This window comes from Boeremia exigua (assembly GCF_020726555.1).
Source record: "Boeremia exigua strain MPI-SDFR-AT-0100 chromosome Unknown C7974scaffold_1, whole genome shotgun sequence".
NCBI lineage: Eukaryota > Fungi > Ascomycota > Dothideomycetes > Pleosporales > Didymellaceae > Boeremia > Boeremia exigua.
This window is the reverse complement of record NW_025763518.1, coordinates 2,686,432-2,702,306: the sequence shown is the minus strand read 5'-3', so window position 1 is coordinate 2,702,306 and position 15,875 is coordinate 2,686,432. Positions and strand designations below refer to the sequence as shown.

Genomic DNA, 15,875 nt, shown 5'->3' with positions numbered 1-15,875 from the left:
TTGCACCATCATATGCGGAGTGCGACCGCAGAGAACCAAAACCTATATCGTCGCAGAGCGTGGTAGGGAGCGTGAGACCTGTGTAGTCCAGCCGCAGCAGTCGAGCAGTCGCGACGAGGTAACGGCGTTTCGAGTCTTCAAGACTTCAAGTCTTCGGATCTTCAAGTCTCGAGTCGAGTGCAGTGAAACGAGGCACTGCGCCGAAGACACGAAAACGAAGGTGTAAGGCTGGAGGCCAGATGAGAGGAGGCGGTGTCATGTTGCGGGGAGGTGTCCGCGGGGTGTAGCTTGTGGTGAGTCTGTGATGCAGGCACAGAGTGTCGAGGGTCTGTGAGAGGGCGCTGAGGTGAGACTGCGCAGGGCATGGAAGAGCGAAGGGCGTAGTACATGTACAAAGCATGGGGAATGCATGTGGAGCGAGGAACGCAGCGTGGAGCGGGAGAAAAGTGTGGAGTGTAGGGGAAAGTGTGGAGTGTAAGGAAAGTGTGGAGCGCGAGGAGAACATAGAGTGCGAGAAAATCGCAGAGCAAGGAAAGAGCGTCCACGACCGACTCCAAGCCCCCCATCGGCCTACCAACCAGAATAAGCACGTGACGCCGCTGTGAAACTGATACTTAGGTATAATACTGCAATAATCATCGCCGCGTACGCATAACCATCAACACATGACCAAACCAGCCAAAGCCACACAAACCACATCATACACTCACTCCTTCCCGCCAACCCTCCTCTCAAAATCGTCCTCGAACCGCGACACATCGACAACCTCGACCCCCTTGCCCAACCCAACCATATCGTCTTTCTCCCACCACCTCCCCCTCGCCCCCTCCCCGTGCCCCGCAGCCTCATCATCCGTATCCACCAACCCGCCCGCGCCCACAACAACAACCACCTGCCCAACCCACCTCCGCACATCAGCGACATACCGGCCCTCGCCCGCCAGCGCGTCAACAGTGTAAACCAGATCCGGCGCAAGGTGGCGCAGCATATGCACATGCCCACCGGGCGTAGCAAACGGGAGCGCCATAGCGGGGTGCTCGACGAGGGCGGCGGCCTGGGCGAGCAGCGAGGCGTGCAGAGGGGTTGAGTGCACGGAGGCCGCGGGCGTGTAGACGGTGGGGTCTACGGGGGTCAGGTCGTCGCGGCCGATGGCCGAGTAGGAGGAGCCGAGGGGCGAGCGGGAGGGGGAGGGCGCGCGCGAGGGCGGGTGCGAGCGTAGGGTCGGGGAGTAGATGAGGATGAAGAGGCGGGTTTGGGAGAAGTCGGTGGGTGGGAGGTGCGAGAGGAGCGTCTGTGGGTGTTAGTGGGAGTATATCAGAGGGATGGGGAGGCGTACGGCGTTCTCGGAGCGGTAGGGGGCGTCGTCGTCGGGCGTGTCGGTTAGGGACTCTGCAGACACGACCACCACGACGGTCTTGCGCTTGGCGGCGGGGTTGCTGGCGCTGCGCGAGGCAACCCGCGGCTGGTCGGCGGCCTGGGCGTCGAGGCTGCGGCGGATGGCGGCCTCCTCGGACCAGCGGCTGTGGTCGCCGTACGCGTCGTCCTTGTCCTCCTCGCGGATGCTGGCGAGCGCGGCGCCGGCGGCGGCCCAGCCCGCGGCCGTCTTCTTGCTGACCGAGTCGAAGACCTGCTGCGGGCTGGGGGTGCGGCGGATGACGCCCTGCACGCGGGCCATCAGGGCGTCCGGGTGCGCGACGCCCTGCGAGAGCCCCGTCGCGTCGCGGTCCAGGGGCGCGTGCGGGCCGCGGGGCGTGCGCTCGTCCTCGCCGTAGCTGAGGTTGTCGTCCTCGGACGACTCGTCTTCGTCGTCGCGGCGCTCCGACCACACCCAGGCGGCGAGCCCGGCGGTCGCGACGGTCACGGTCAGGACCAGGGGCACCCAGTAGCTGTGTCGTTAGCCGGCGCGCATCACGGACGGTGGAGGCGGTACCCAAAGGTCGAGCGCGCGCGCGTCGCGGGCTGGCGGCGGTCATAGCGGTCGTAGTTGAAGGACATGGTGCGCGCTGCTCATGTCGATGTCGACGTCGTCGAGCCGCCGGCGTGTTGTTGTGGCTGGCAGCTGCATGACATGTGCCGAGGCGTGTGCCTGACTCGCGCGCCAACTTTCTGCGGGGTGACTCGAACATTATTATTGCAGTCAGCGTCCACGTCGGAGCACAGTGTCGCTACAGCCACAATTGTCACCACCATGCCGCACGCCACGCTGCCCTCGCCGGGCTTCCAGGCCCTGATCCTGTGCGGGCCGGGCGCGTCCTTCAGCACCTTCACATCAACACCCCGCGACATCCCCAAGGCGCTGCTGCCCATTGCCAACCGGCCCATGGTGTGGTACCCGCTGGAGTGGTGCTACCGCATGGGCGTGACCGACATCACAATCATCACGCCCCCCGAGTCGCTCGACGCCATCGAGGCCGCCATGTCGCAGAACCCCCACCTCACGTCGCTGCCCGCCCCGCGCCCGGAGGTCCTCGCGCCGCGCGACCTCACCCACGAGACGGGCACCGGCGACCTGTTCCGCCTGCCCGAGGTGCAGGCCGCCGTCAAGGGCGACTTCATCGTGCTGCCGTGCGACCTGGTGTGCGAGCTGGACGGCACCGCGCTGGCCGACGCCTGGATGGTCGAGCAGGCCGGCTTCCCGGGCGCCGTCGCCGGCGAGCAGGCCAGCGGCAAGACGGCCTTTGGCGCTGGCGGCGAGCGCGTCGGCCGCAGAGGCGGGCTCGGCGTGTGGTACCAGACCAAGGGCGAGGGCAGCCGCAAGGGCGACGAGACCGACTTCATCGCCACCACGCCGCTCCCCACGCCCATCGTGCCCGCCCCCGTCGGCTCCATCCGCCGCGACATGGCCAACCTCGTCTACTCGGTGCCCACCGACACCCTCAACGACATCACCGACGCCCACAAGGCCCTCCCCATCCGCCACTCGCTCATCCGCAAGCACGCCCGCGTGCGCATGCTCACCACCCACCGCGACGCCCACATCTACTTCTTCCCCTACTGGGTCGCCGAGCTGATCCGCCGCAACCCAACCTTCGAGAACGTCAGCGAGGAGGTGCTGGGCTGGTGGGCCAAGGCCGGCTGGCAGACGGGGCTGGCCGACAAGCTGGGCCTGCGCGACATCCTGCAGGGCAGCGACGACGCCGCGTCCGAGGGCTCGCAGCTGGCCGACGAAGACATCGACGTGTCGCGGTACAGCAGCACCTACGCCGGCGCCCCCGTCGCGGCCCGCGCCCCCACCACCCTCGCCTCGCGCGTCTCCTCCGCCACGGCCCCGACCCTCGCCGCCCCCGCGCCCCTCCCCGTCCCGCCCCTCCTCGCCTACGTCCAGCCCCCCGCCCCCCACGCCCCGCTGATCCGCCGCGTCGACACCGCCCCGCTCCTCCTCGCGACCTCCCTGCGCCTCGCAAAACTCACCCCCGAGGACTCATCGCCCTACGCACACACCCACCGCATCGCGCCCTCGACCGCCGCCTCGCTCCCGCAGCGCTGCCGCATCGACCCGACCTCACTACTCGCCGACAACGTCAGCGTCGCCGAGAAAACGAATATCAAAGAATGCGTCGTCGGCGCCGGGTGCCGCATCGGCGAGGGCGCGCGACTCCTGCGGTGCTTGCTGATGGAGGGCGTGGAGATCGCGGATGGTGTTCAAGTTACTGATTGTGTGCTGGGGCGGCGGTGTCGCGTGGGTAAAGGGGCGGTGCTGAATGCGTGTGAGGTCCAGGACGGGCAGGTTGTGGATGAGGGCACGGAGGGGAGGGGCGAGAAGTTTATGCGGTTTAGTGTTGGGGAGGGGTTTGGGGGGGAGGAGGAGGGGGAGGGTGTGTTGGCGTAGGTGCAGGCCATGCAGAAGGGGGGGAGTGCAGTGGCGTCGAGAATACCCTAGACAAGACAAGACAAACAAAAAGAGATTTTTCGTATGATGCAGGTCGATCCCGTGTTTCTGCGTCCTAGGGCTTCTCGGTGAGATGGAGTACCCGCCCCTCGACACCGTGCTGTGCTTGTTCGCTTCCCACCCGTGCTCACTACCCAGCTTCGTCTCCGCAACGCCTTCAGTCCCCGCAGTATCAGCCACGCGAAACCATGCACTGCTCAGAGAATGCAGAGACCGAGACAGGAGAGCCGTTGTAAGTAACAGAGAACGTAGGCAAAGCGTCCCAGCACCGATATAGGCTGGCCTCGCTGTGCGGTACAGGTGCACTGCCTGGCCACTCCCGCCGTCCCCGGCCCTCCCACGCCGCGCCTCCCGCACAGCCCACACCCCAATCTCAAGCCGTCATTACGCATTCCATCGCATCGACGACCCTCACGCCCCCCGTCCCCCGCTCAACCGCACCCCGCTGCTCCTCACCCGCCTCCAGCGCCCGCTTTTCAATTGCCTCAACAGCGTCGACCACCCCTCCCGCTCCTCCCCCAGCGAGACGAATGGCTCCAGCCTCGTGCAGCGCACACAGCGCATTCGTGACCCACACCCGGCACGAAAACATCTCCCCCGTGCGCACAGACGGCTGATCGCTGCCATCCACACCCCCCAGCGTCTCCTCCAGCAGCACTCTCTTCTCGTCCGCGACCGTGCACAATTTCAGCGCGACGCACAGCCCGATTGAAATAGAGAGGTCTTCGGGCCGGGATTCGACGTGCCAGCTGCCCGTGCGGTTGGTGGCGTGGTGCTGGGTGCCTGTCGTGGCGGTGGTGGGCAGGAAGAGCGACCAGTGGAAGCCCGGGAGCGCGCCGCGCAGGTGGAGGAGGATGTAGAGGGCGATCGCGTCTAGGGTTGGGGGTGGCATGTTTGGGTTGGGGGTGGGAGGCTGTGTGGTGGAGTTGGAGTGTTGGCAGGTTGCGGTACGCTTTCACGTCGGCGGAGTCTGGCCTGGTGCCTGGAGCCTGGGCTGGTGCCTGGTGCCTAATGCCTGAGGGTGGCTCGAGCGATCTGCTGGAAGTCAGCTTCGAGGATTTTGACGGGAGGAGCTATTGGCAATATGAAAGAAAGAACGAGCTCTAAGCCCGAGACTCGACAACACAGGGCTGAAACGGAGGCCTTTAGAGCTACCTGGAGACGAATTGACAAGACGATGCACCGATACGAGAATACAAAACTTTTATTGGGTATCGAAATGAGAAAATGACATATGAAACGGAATCGCCGAGGCCCTCCTCGCTATGCTGGGCCATGGTGGTGTACCACGCCATGCGATATGGAGGGAGGGGGAAAATGAGAGAACGCCTGGGTATGGATGTTGGCTATAAGAAAAGGGTATGAAAAATGAACTCAGTCGCTGTAACTCCTCTTTATGCCGTGATGTATCCCACCATCCGTCTTGAAAATGAACTCGGAAAAGAAACCGCCGCTGTGTGAGTGTGCTGTTTATACACGTGCGAGGGCAGCACGGGTTACTGGAACGTGTCAGTATAAACCCACTGTATACTCGAAGGAGGATGAGTACGGTTGCTTTGCACTTACATGTCAAGCTCAAACCGTAAATCCCGTGTCCGCGATGACTTTCGCGCCACCAGTGCCCTGCTCGATAGGATCACGGTGTTCCTCACCCTCCTCGACCGCCATCTCGCCAATGTCCTTGATGGTCTCGACACCGTTCTTCAGCCGAATCACACCGGCGTCGTGGAGCGCAATGATAGCGTCCTTGACCCACATGACGCAGTTGAACGGCTCACCCGAGTTCGCCTCGCCGCAAGCAACACTACCCAGAGTGGTGCACAGCTTGTCCCAGTCCTGAGGCGCGCAGGGAGCCAACTCGAGCGCGACGCACAGGCTGACAGAGCCGGGGATCTTGCTGGTGGACTTGGTCTCCATCCACCAGCCGCCGGACCGGTTAGTGGCGTGCCACACTTGGCCCAGCGGCTTGCTGGTGGGGACGAAGAGGGACCAGTGAAAGCCGGGGAGGGCGCCGCGCAGGTTCAGAAGGACGTAGATCATGCCGTTCTTCAGCTGGTGGGTGACTTCGCTGCCGGACATGGCGATTGAGCTGGAGATATTGGTGTGGAAGTATTGGAGTGAAGGATCTGGTAGTTTAGAAGCAATGGAGTGAAGAACGGGTTTAAAAGCACAGCGAGACTGAGAGTGCTCCTTCACTCCAAGTGGAGCCTGTTCCCATTGCAAACGGAGCCTGCTTTCTCATTACAATCGGAGCTCGCTCTCTCACTTCAAACGCAGCTTGCTCTTTCAATGCACACGGCCCCTACTCTCTCATTACACATATCGTGGACGCTTCTATTACGTAGGGCATCCTTTTTTAGCGTTGTGGAGTGCATCAGCTCAGCTTTTGCGTGATCTCTGGATATCTAGTTCCACTTCCTGTTTTGGAATTGACTGGTGCCGATATCGATTCAACGTGACAACGGTGAGAGCATATTGGAACGAGTGTATGAATTCATTTCTGAGCTATAAGAGAAATGGCATGTAACCGAATCGAGAATAAGACCTGGGCGATGGACAGAACGTGATAGCGCTTGAGTGACGTGCCTGCGCACGGACTACTTCTTGCGCTACTGCCTTTCATCAACTCTAGGTTCCTCACTCCTCCGCATTGCAACCTAAACCACCAACAACACTATGGGGACTCCGCGGCGGATCTCTGGAAGCGCTGCCGCGCGCCTGTCTTGCGAAGAAGACTCAGCCGAGTTTCAAGCAATTTCACTCATTGCCCAGTCACTTGCACATCCTCAGAGAACGCTTCTCTGCACATTCGTACAGCAAGCTGACGATAAGGAAGTCGCAGCTCGTTTCTTGCTAGATGAGGTTGAACAGAACAACGTTACTCTTTTGGAGCTCCTAGCGGATTGGACTAGCCTGCTGCGGAAAGGTATGTTCTGTGGTTCGCGTTCTCGAATTCACTGCTGAACAATTAGTGCGTCCGATCGTCTGCGAAACTGCCGACACACCACTGAGACAAAGAGTATGGCAGAGAGACAGAGGCAGATGCTGCCTCACGCATGTCCGGAACGGGGAAAAACGCGACGAGGATCCACTTTGCATTCACCCGTTGCCTCCTACTCTCTTTGAAGACGACGACATGGCCCAAGACGTAAGATTTCACGTGCTTGGCATCTAATCTGGCTAACTATCCACAGGGAAAGCTTCACAAACTGCTTGCAATATACATTGGGCAGTCGAAGCTGGAAAGCCTGAAGACGCTCTTAGATCCAGAGTCTCACTCCGATCCTACCGGCCAGCTGATGCTAATGTCGTCGCGAATGTTTGATCACTTCGAGAATGGAAGACTCTCTCTGCAGGCTAAAAGAAACTCCACAAACACTTTGGTCAGTCTGCATTTCACGATCATCAAGCTTTTCTAACATCTCCAGGCTCTCTACCTTCCAAAAAAAAACTTTCTCATTCCGTCTACACAGACTGTCATGTGTCGAAACGTAAAGTTGGAAAACAGGGCCGCGGATTCCACGTCTCTTCCAAGTCCACAGATCATTGAAGTCCATCATTGCTTTGCAAAAGCTTTGGCATGGCTAGAAGTATCTGACTACATGAAACGGGTTCTCCTCGAATCACAGCACAAACCGCCAGCGAAGCGATCATGGTTTCAACGGTGCATGCAACCCGTGTCGTCAGTTCTTCAATCTCTCTGGCCCCAAGCGCCTGCTTTCCTTCGAGCATACACCTACAAGTACCTAGCATCGCTTTCACACCGTCTCTACGCACGCACCGGATCCGACTACGTGTGTCGTTTGCCTTTCAACCTTTACCTGCGAATAGCAGAGGAGAGGTGGGCTCCGCGACATCAGGCAGAGCTCGAATCACTTCGTATCTTGCAGAAATACACAACCATCCCTGCCCCAAGGGGGGTCGATGCAGTCCGTCATAGTGGCTCATCGTACCTCCTGATGACAGGTGTTCCCGGCCGTGGCATTGGACAGATGATAAATTCCATGACCGATAAACAGCTGGATCTTGTCGCTGAAGACCTGAAAGACTATGTCGCCCAACTGCGATGCATTCCCCGCAATACCGCCTCGGAGTTCCGCATCTGCAATCCATTGGGCCGGGGCATCCTCGACTGGTCCATTGGCAATTCACAACGTGAAGAACTGAGATTCCGCACTGTAGACGCCTTCCATCATTACCTTGCACACGACCTCCCCATCCGTACCGGTGACCAGAGGAAAATCGTCACGGATGCGCACAGCAAGAAACACGATTGCTTCTTCACCCACGCCGATCTCAACCTACGAAATATCCTCGTCGATGAAACGGGACGCATCTCGGGAATCGTGGACTGGGAGTGTGCGGGCTGGTACCCCGAGTATTGGGAGTACACCAAGATGCACTTCACTGTGCGATCCACTCTTCGGTGGCTCTACGATGTTGTTAATCCGATATTCCCCCTTTATCGCGAGGAGTTACTCTTCCAAGATATGTCGGCCGGCATGGTTCTATCGTGGTGATTGTTGTCGAGCTACGCGTCCCATTCATGCAGCTTACTCGAGTCTTTTGGTACATCTCAAGCACAAACGTGTGAATTGACAGATTAGCAGAAGAAGACATAATGCGTTTTATAAAGAGAGAGACGATCGATAGCTACACACCACAATTCCTTACTACGCTACCTTAGCTGTGTATGCGAGCTTATGACCGATATAAGCTCACTGATTGTCAATGTAAAAACATGGTCAATACAAATACCTCTTTGCACATCGCCAACATTACCCCTCTTCTCTCTCTTCTCGGCCCCTACCTCCTCCTATCTACCAGGACCCACCTCACCGACCAGGAGTGACAAGCTTTGGTTTCACTGACGAGATCGAGACCTTTCCACCACGTGTTTCCTTTCTGACGGCAATGGTATTATGATTAGCACTCACAGCAGCATCTGCACCGAAAGCATAGTTGACATCATTGCATTCATGGAGTCTATTATACATTAACTCATCAACTCCCCGTCTATCTCTCTTCCCAGGCATCCTCCGTGATGGCTCATAGATTGAACTTTGATAAGCTTAATCGATGGTCAGAGTGCTGGTGCTGGGCTCGGGGGTGGTGGAGGAAGGGGTGGGGGTGGGAGTGATGCTCGCAGACGCGGCGTCGTCGGCGGCGGGGGTGGGGGTGGGGGTAGGGGTGACGGCAGCAGCCTCCTCAGCGGGAGTAACTGAGGCGTCGGCTGCGGGGGTGGGGGGTAACAGCAGCTGCTTCTGAGGGAGTCACTGAAGCATCAGCAGCGGGGGTGGGAGTGACGACTGCGTCCTCGGAAGGAGCAATGACCAGGGGCTCGGGGGTTTGGAAGACGTCGGCTTCCGGTGGGGGGGTCACTGCAGCAGCGTCTGGGGAGGGGGTTACAGCAACGGGTGTGGGGGTGATAGCGGCAGCGTCTTCAGAGGGAGTGACCGAGGCGTCGGCGGCTGGTGTAGGTGTGACGATAGCAGCATCCTCGGAGGGTGTGACTGAGGCGTCAACAGCAGGCGTGGGAGTGACGACTGCAGAGTCCACGGGGGTGACAGAAGCGTCAGGAGTTGCTGAAGGTGTGATGACAGCATCAGACGAAGCAACAACAGGGACACGGGCAGCGCGGACAGCGCCCCAGACGTGGTCAGCATTCTGGCCCTCGTTCTTCGCGTTCTTCATGTAGCAAGACCCCCACACCCAGGACACAACAGCACACTCGGTGTTGGCCTCGCAGGCATCCATGCACTCCTCGAAGGTGGTGGTGGTGGGAACAGCACCGATGTCAGCGCCCCAGTGGTCAACACCACACTCGACCTCAAACTCCTTGTACTTGGCGCCATTGCTGGCTTTGTCAATGCAGGAGAGTGCTTTGGGGACTGCAGGGGTAGGGGTGGCGTCGCTGGAGGGAGTGGCACTTGGGGAAACGTCGGCACTGGGGCTGGGGCTGGGGCTGGCACGGGTTCCGAGGAACTTGGCAGTCCAGACCCAAGACGCGTCAGAGACGGTGCCCAGTGCGGACTTGGGGTAGCAGGCTCCGTAGACGTATCTAAGCAATATCATGTCAGTGGGTACACCTCGACATATCTTAGCAGACAGAACTTACGAGACGTCAACGCACTGCTCATCAGCAGCGCAGTGGTCGATACAAGCGGCGAAGGAGTCGGTGCTGACACCCTTCAAGTCGTTGCCGGCATAGTCCTTGCCGCACATGATCTGGAATTTACCGGCAGATGTGATGTAGGAAGCACCATCGCTGTTGACGCTGCCATCGCAGGTAGGTGGTGGGTTCTTCTTCGCAGTCCAAACAGCAGGGTTACCATCGAGCAGGCTAGACACGGCACCCTTGAGGTAGCAAGGCCCGTCGACCCAAGAAACAGCCTTGCACTCGGGCTCGGAGTCGCAGGCAGCCAAGCAGCCCTCGAAAGAGCCAGGCCACCTCAGGCCGTTCTCGAGATCGCCGCCGTAGTAGTCGCGGCCACAGATGACCTCGAACTGGACGTTCGATGCAAGTTTGGAGACGAACTGGTCACCGGGTTGCTTTCCGACGCAGGAGTTGGCTTCCTGTCGTCGCACGGGGATGACGGCAGCGTTGACTAGAGAGCTAGCGGCCAAGGCAGAGGCCGCAAAGATGACTTTGATAGACATTGTAGGTGGAGATGTCGAAGGACGGTGATTATAAAGCAGAAGGATTGACCTTGAACGAAAGGACGGAGCTCAGACGAGTCCAGAAACAAACAGTGACGTAGAGAAGGAAGGTTGCTGTTGCGTGAAGAGATGGAATTTGGAGATCGACATGCTCGCTTTATAGTCGTGCAGAAAAAGCATGCCACAGCCCATGGCTTGAACTTACCATCCGGCACTTTCGCGCGATGGGCTCACCATCGAAAAAACATCTCGGCCTGAGCGAAGCCCAGCAGCGCCTCAATGAATGGCGTCGAGATAGGGTGGGCCTTGGAGCTAAGCAGTGTAGATAAGGACGGCTAAGGCAGGGTTTTGTATGCCAAGTGACGGCAATTTGAAAGGGTGGTCTCAGGTTGGCAATGTGGCTGCTGGGAAGAGCGCTGTAACGACAGCCACCTAGTTTACCATTGCACGACGGAACACTGTTCGAAAATATACGTCGTTACCCTCAGCGGACATGGACGACTCAGATACATACAGCATGGACCAGCCGTTACCGTTGCCGTTGAACGGTTCTCGCTACGATGATCTCATGATGTTCTGTGCTTGATGAACGAAGTGTAAACAAGCACGATCGACAAGCGGCACTTGCTCTGACAATCGATAATGCGGCGCGCATGCAGGGGCTGGAACGTGGGAGCTCAAATGCGGGTTAGTTGCATGTGTGGCGCAAGAAGGTTTCGATCACGTCTGTCATGGGTGATTGCGGCAGGGCGAGGCTACGACGCTATTATATAAGGAAGATTCGAATTGTAATGAGATGAGGTTTCCTGGGGTTATCTTATCCCGATGGTCAACGGCAATATAGGGATGAGGATCATCATCAGAGGACAATGAGGAGTCTGGCGAGATGCTCTTCGTGATGTTTGCCCCTGACTACGTGGGGTTCGCGCTACACCCTATACGTGCTAGCGCCACGGGTCGCCTCGCCATGCATCCCAGTAGATGATCGTGGTCAGCGCCTCTCTCATCTCCTTCAACCTCACGATGCCATATCCGGACACTGAAATGGGGCTGTGATATTTTTCTTCCTTGGAGAGCTAAACTTGATGCATGCTTTTCAATTGCTTTACGGAACAAAGGCTAGCGCGACGCGGGAGATGAGCAATGTCGCGCGTGCTGCAAGGCTGTGCCGAAGAACGAACCTTCACAGAAATAGTCATGCTGCCAAACCGTCTCCGCGGTGTCCTTGAATCTCAGGCTGCAGCGCTTGGGATGACGCACTGAAGCCTGTTCCCGACAACACGCCAAGCGAACAAGGCCTTATCCGAGGAAAGCACACCAACACTCGTGATCGGATGTAGGTTCTAGTATTTCTCGCCTGGTCAACACTACAAAAACGTGGCTTTAGAAGCCGAGATGCTCACTAACTGAAATTACATTTTCCCCTAGAAAGCAGTATATCTCAACGATACGCTCCGTCAGAGCCATGCTTGCCAGCTACCCAATCGTATGGTATCTCTTCGCGCAGTACAATTACGCCTTTAGCGACTGAACAGCGATTGTTTGAATGTAGAGCTTGCATGGCTCACAATTCTTCCATCCGCCGTGAGATAGATGCGTCTGACGGTAGGCGCAGCTATCAATGAATTGTTCATCAGGCGCACGGGTAGCATCGACCGCATTTGAATCAGTGACGACTGGCTTTAACTCTGACTCTATGAGATCCGATCCCACAATCGTATCTGACTCTGGAGGTGCGGGAGGTGCGGGAGGTGGGGCTTCTTCAACACCTCTTTTCTTCTTCTTTTTCTTTTTGGTCGAAGTGGCTGACATTCCAGCCCAGCCAAAACCCCATGAATCGCTTGTCTCTTTTGTTTGTGGTGATTGGGTAGCTGGTGGCTCTACTATTAACGGTTCTTCCACTGATGGTGCTTCCACTGGCGGTTCCTCTACTGGCCAGACTTCCACTGGCGGTTCCTCTACTGGCCAGACTTCCGCTGACAGTTCTTCTACTGCCGGCTCTTCTACTGGCAGTTCTTCTACTGGCAGTTCTTCTACTGGCAGTTCTTCTACTGGCAGTACTTCTAAGGGTGGTATCTCTAGCCCTTGCTCTGGTAAGCAAACCGTCACTGGCTCCATCTCCTCTGTGTGTGCGGGAGCTGTTTCTAGCACAGCTTGCAATTGCTTTTTACTCTTCTTCTTTTTCTTGCCCAATCCCCAACCGTGGCTGCCCCAAGTATCAAGACTTGCCTCTGGAACAACCTCTACGATCTCTTCTACCACTGCCGGAGGGGAAGATTTCGGAGCATGCCATTCTGACGGCGCGGGCTGCGCTCCGTCAATTGTATCAACACTGGCTTCAGTTTCCACAAGGGACTCGCCGCGAGGGGCGGGAATCGCTGCACGTAGCTCCAAGACACGGCCGTGGTAGACGTTGACTATTCGCTGAGCTAGAAGCTTCGCCAATGTAGCGCTTTCGATCCCCATGAAAAAGTCGGTGGTTGAGAAGATATCATCACTGTCTTTCAGAGCAGCGTCGACTTTGTGCAGCACGAGATCTTGGAGCCAGACAGCATCATTTTCCAGTCTCGACAGATAGTCTTCACTGATAGCCTGTGTAGACTCGATGAGATCCATTTTTTCGCACCATCGCACAATCTCTGCCTTTTCCAATCGTTGTAACGCGACTAGCCCCAGCTTCTTGGCCGCAAGAAACGAGAGAATCGATTTCCTCACTTCGTTCTTCGTACCAAGCGTGTCGGACGCGGCGTCGTCATCTGCAAGTGTCTGATATGCACCAGTATACAAGTAGTGTGTGATGACATGTCCTATTTTTGCGTCGACCTCGGTGAGGTGGATCGTGTCATCGTCGAATTCAGGGCAATGAATGTCGTTCAGGGAGTGAAGAAAAGCCTCAGGAATCCAGTACGACACGGAATCTAGACCAAATCGTAGTGCGACAGGACGACTCGTGTACGGACTGCAGATTGAACCAAGATTAGTACTGTGTAAACCCATCAGTGAAAGTTTACCTACCTATGTGTTGGCCTCATGATGGGGGGTTTTGTTTTCTTCTTGGCCATCTCCAGGCCCAGAGTGTATGTATTGATTGTTTGTGGCTCTCAAGTGAACGCAGCGTGCTTTGGAGATATACACTCTTGCCGTGATGCGTGTTGCTGTGTAGCTTCACGAATGTAGCCCATTGAGCACTGAACACGTCGTTCATGGGCAGCCTCGTGCATATGCGTAGACACGACAGACCGCATGTGGTACGACATACCTGCATGAACCTTGCACGTGCGCGATCTAACCAGGAAAGTCTGGTACTCGCGACGAAAGATGCATGTTGTGTCCTGCACTACGATCGGCATCGACGAAATAACGACTTCGTCGATAGCGCAAGCGACACATCGCAATCGCCGCCCACCAAAATCTTACCTATCTTGGGGAACCGAGAGAAGCACAACCAGTGATGAGACGTTTAGTCTAGCCCACAAACCATGGAGATACGGGTTGGGATAACTGCCAACTGACATTTCCCGGACCGCGCAGGACCAGAACATAATCCCGAGCGTCAAAGAAAGACAGCTCTCTCCATTGGTAGACGTCCCTACTCAATACACTTGAGATTTCCGAATCGGGTAAATGCTGGCCAGTGCTAAGAACGACAGGATCCCACCCCTGCAAGTGCATCTGCAGAAGTGCGGCGTAGCTGTTTGCGGGGGCGTTTGGTCCACATTATGACTGGACGATATCCATCAATGAAAGCAAACTGCAGTACTTCCAGCTGCACATACCATAGATCGTACTATACTGTTGGATAGCTTTCGATGTCAGCGGGCCGCCGACGGGCACAGGCGAGGTGCGAGTGCAAAAGTCGCGCCTGTAAATATGCACGTGTAGAGACGGGCCCTGGTTAAACATTTGTGAGCTCTGACGAGTCAACCACTAGCCATCTGTATGATGGGATTCGCACTAAGAATCGATCAGCCATGTGTCACGACTTCATTGGAGAGGTTGGCCAGCAAGGCCGATGGCACGCATGCGTTAACTCTCAGCATCGAACGTGTCCCAAAGACTATTTCTGTGACTTATGTGCTTTAACTGATGCAACTCTCGAGAAAAGAAAGAGAATAACAAAAACACAAGCGAAATGAGTATCTGCACAACATGCAACCGAACTTTTGGCAGCATAGCAGCGCTCCAACAGCACGAAAAAACGTCATTGAAACATGAGGGAACAGTTCGCTGCGCCGACTGTAATCGTTCCTTCCGCACCGAGAATGCTTTCAAACAGCATCTCGCGGACTCTCCTGCCCATCGACAGTCCTCAGCTAGTGCCATTGCACCTTCACCTACACCTGTTCCCGTTTCCATTCCCGACATATCATCACTATCGATAACTTCTCGTCCCAAGTCCTCGAAAAAGTCAAGTCAACAAAACCGCACAGGGTCACAGAAAACCAGCATCGTGATTCCGATCCAAGATGTACAGAGGAAAGTACCAAGCGACAAAGCTCGTGACGGTACTCTATCTAAAAGTCCGAAAGTACCCATTCCAAAGGAGACAAAGCCTAAACAAACCTTCTATTCGTATCCAGAGCTACACCAGAGTGTTGCGGAGGCCGTCGCACCAGACATATCCTCGACATGGTTCAACGAAAACCACAGAGACAGAGCCTTCAACAATGAATACGCAACCTGTGTCAAGGGCAGGTTCGTCTGCGACAACAAGGCCTGTAGAAAGCACTCATGGGGTAGTGCGGTTGTGGCAATTCTCATCAGAGGATATTCTCGGAATGGTTACAACGTCGTCGTCTTCAGTCAGCGCTGCAAAGCTTGTGACCACCTAGGAGATCTCACTCTGGACAAAGAAACGTACGTAGCGCGGGTGGCATATAGACTCAAAAGGTGGGCTGGCGTGATGGTGGAACCGCCACCTTTTGATAATAAGACAACTCCGGAACACGAGGAGAAGTTTTGTGAGGGCTGTAAGATGGGAATATGTCGACGTGCGGTCGGCGTTAGGTCATATTAGACGCACAGCGCCCGATTTGAGGCCGGTTCTAGGTACCTATCCACGAGCTTTATGCTTGAACAATAGCCTAGTACCACCACAACTCGGATATCATGCTTGACCAGCTCATTTGCAATGTAACCCGCACTTGATCAATCCGAGACAAGCCGTCATACACGTGCAAGGCATCGGACCCTCTCTATCATGCTGCAGTATGTTCGTGACAGACTTACGCACAAGTGCCAGACTGTATCACGTCGAGTCCAAACCCCTGAGATAAATTAATGGAATTACAACTGCGCTTTCAGTCGCTCGCCGTAGGCGCATTCT

General features: G+C 56.6%; 7 protein-coding genes across 7 annotated transcripts; 3 read left to right on the top strand and 4 right to left on the bottom strand.

Moving 5' to 3' along the window:
- Window positions 1-559: 559 nt before the first annotated feature.
- C7974DRAFT_460029 (uncharacterized protein) lies at window positions 560-2,016 on the bottom strand. Its single transcript, XM_046146130.1, has 3 exons — window positions 1,931-2,016; window positions 1,337-1,886; window positions 560-1,291 (listed from the first exon to the last, which is right to left on the bottom strand). The coding sequence occupies exons 1-3, from the start codon at window positions 1,993-1,995 to the stop codon at window positions 707-709; spliced, it is 1,200 nt and encodes a 399-aa protein (XP_046003214.1). The 5' UTR covers window positions 1,996-2,016; the 3' UTR covers window positions 560-706.
- Window positions 2,017-2,117: 101 nt separating this feature from the next.
- On the top strand, window positions 2,118-4,785 carry C7974DRAFT_468086 (uncharacterized protein). Its single transcript, XM_046146384.1, has 3 exons — window positions 2,118-3,815; window positions 4,028-4,121; window positions 4,190-4,785. Exons 1-3 carry the CDS (start codon window positions 2,189-2,191, stop codon window positions 4,599-4,601), a joined length of 2,133 nt encoding a protein of 710 aa, XP_046003213.1. The 5' UTR covers window positions 2,118-2,188; the 3' UTR covers window positions 4,602-4,785.
- Window positions 4,786-5,464: 679 nt separating this feature from the next.
- C7974DRAFT_419947 (uncharacterized protein) lies at window positions 5,465-6,410 on the bottom strand (the record flags this gene model as incomplete). The annotated part of the gene is made up of 1 exon (XM_046144234.1): window positions 5,465-6,410. The coding sequence occupies exon 1, from the start codon at window positions 5,966-5,968 to the stop codon at window positions 5,465-5,467; it is 504 nt and encodes a 167-aa protein (XP_046003212.1). The 5' UTR covers window positions 5,969-6,410.
- Window positions 6,411-6,556: 146 nt separating this feature from the next.
- C7974DRAFT_419946 (kinase-like domain-containing protein) lies at window positions 6,557-8,657 on the top strand. The gene is made up of 4 exons (XM_046144233.1): window positions 6,557-6,815; window positions 6,862-7,037; window positions 7,084-7,272; window positions 7,318-8,657. The coding sequence occupies exons 1-4, from the start codon at window positions 6,566-6,568 to the stop codon at window positions 8,407-8,409; spliced, it is 1,707 nt and encodes a 568-aa protein (XP_046003211.1). The 5' UTR covers window positions 6,557-6,565; the 3' UTR covers window positions 8,410-8,657.
- Window positions 8,658-8,961: 304 nt separating this feature from the next.
- C7974DRAFT_439803 (uncharacterized protein) lies at window positions 8,962-10,549 on the bottom strand (the record flags this gene model as incomplete). Its single annotated transcript, XM_046145297.1, has 3 exons — window positions 8,962-9,153; window positions 9,200-9,950; window positions 10,008-10,549. The coding sequence occupies 3 exons, from the start codon at window positions 10,547-10,549 to the stop codon at window positions 8,962-8,964; spliced, it is 1,485 nt and encodes a 494-aa protein (XP_046003210.1).
- A 1,370-nt stretch (window positions 10,550-11,919) lies between these two features.
- Window positions 11,920-13,692, bottom strand: C7974DRAFT_21493 (uncharacterized protein). The gene is made up of 2 exons (XM_046137051.1): window positions 13,565-13,692; window positions 11,920-13,508 (listed from the first exon to the last, which is right to left on the bottom strand). Exons 1-2 carry the CDS (start codon window positions 13,609-13,611, stop codon window positions 12,062-12,064), a joined length of 1,494 nt encoding a protein of 497 aa, XP_046003209.1. The 5' UTR covers window positions 13,612-13,692; the 3' UTR covers window positions 11,920-12,061.
- A 929-nt stretch (window positions 13,693-14,621) lies between these two features.
- Window positions 14,622-15,790, top strand: C7974DRAFT_21490 (zinc-binding domain-containing protein). The gene has a single exon (XM_046137050.1). The coding sequence runs from the start codon at window positions 14,682-14,684 to the stop codon at window positions 15,564-15,566; it is 885 nt and encodes a 294-aa protein (XP_046003208.1). The 5' UTR covers window positions 14,622-14,681; the 3' UTR covers window positions 15,567-15,790.
- Window positions 15,791-15,875: the final 85 nt, after the last annotated feature.

What these genes read in the sequence shown, in the direction of transcription:
- C7974DRAFT_460029 (XM_046146130.1), bottom strand. Translation starts at nt 1,995, where the DNA reads ATGTCCTTCAACTACGACCGCTATGACCGCCGCCAGCCCGCGACGCGC. An exon ending in CGCGCGCGCTCGACCTTTGG is followed by an intron (nt 1,887 to 1,930) that starts GTACCGCCTCCA and finishes CTAACGACACAG; the next exon opens with CTACTGGGTGCCCCTGGTCC. An exon ending in CCTACCGCTCCGAGAACGCC is followed by an intron (nt 1,292 to 1,336) that starts GTACGCCTCCCC and finishes TAACACCCACAG; the next exon opens with ACGCTCCTCTCGCACCTCCC.
- C7974DRAFT_468086 (XM_046146384.1), top strand. Translation starts at nt 2,189, where the DNA reads ATGCCGCACGCCACGCTGCCCTCGCCGGGCTTCCAGGCCCTGATCCTG. An exon ending in GGGGGAGGAGGAGGGGGAGG is followed by an intron (nt 3,816 to 4,027) that starts GTGTGTTGGCGT and finishes CTCACTACCCAG; the next exon opens with CTTCGTCTCCGCAACGCCTT. An exon ending in ACCGAGACAGGAGAGCCGTT is followed by an intron (nt 4,122 to 4,189) that starts GTAAGTAACAGA and finishes TGTGCGGTACAG; the next exon opens with GTGCACTGCCTGGCCACTCC.
- C7974DRAFT_419946 (XM_046144233.1), top strand. Translation starts at nt 6,566, where the DNA reads ATGGGGACTCCGCGGCGGATCTCTGGAAGCGCTGCCGCGCGCCTGTCT. An exon ending in GACTAGCCTGCTGCGGAAAG is followed by an intron (nt 6,816 to 6,861) that starts GTATGTTCTGTG and finishes CTGAACAATTAG; the next exon opens with TGCGTCCGATCGTCTGCGAA. An exon ending in GAAACTCCACAAACACTTTG is followed by an intron (nt 7,273 to 7,317) that starts GTCAGTCTGCAT and finishes TAACATCTCCAG; the next exon opens with GCTCTCTACCTTCCAAAAAA.
- C7974DRAFT_21493 (XM_046137051.1), bottom strand. Translation starts at nt 13,611, where the DNA reads ATGGCCAAGAAGAAAACAAAACCCCCCATCATGAGGCCAACACATAG. An exon ending in ATCATGAGGCCAACACATAG is followed by an intron (nt 13,509 to 13,564) that starts GTAGGTAAACTT and finishes TTCAATCTGCAG; the next exon opens with TCCGTACACGAGTCGTCCTG.
- C7974DRAFT_21490 (XM_046137050.1), top strand. Translation starts at nt 14,682, where the DNA reads ATGAGTATCTGCACAACATGCAACCGAACTTTTGGCAGCATAGCAGCG.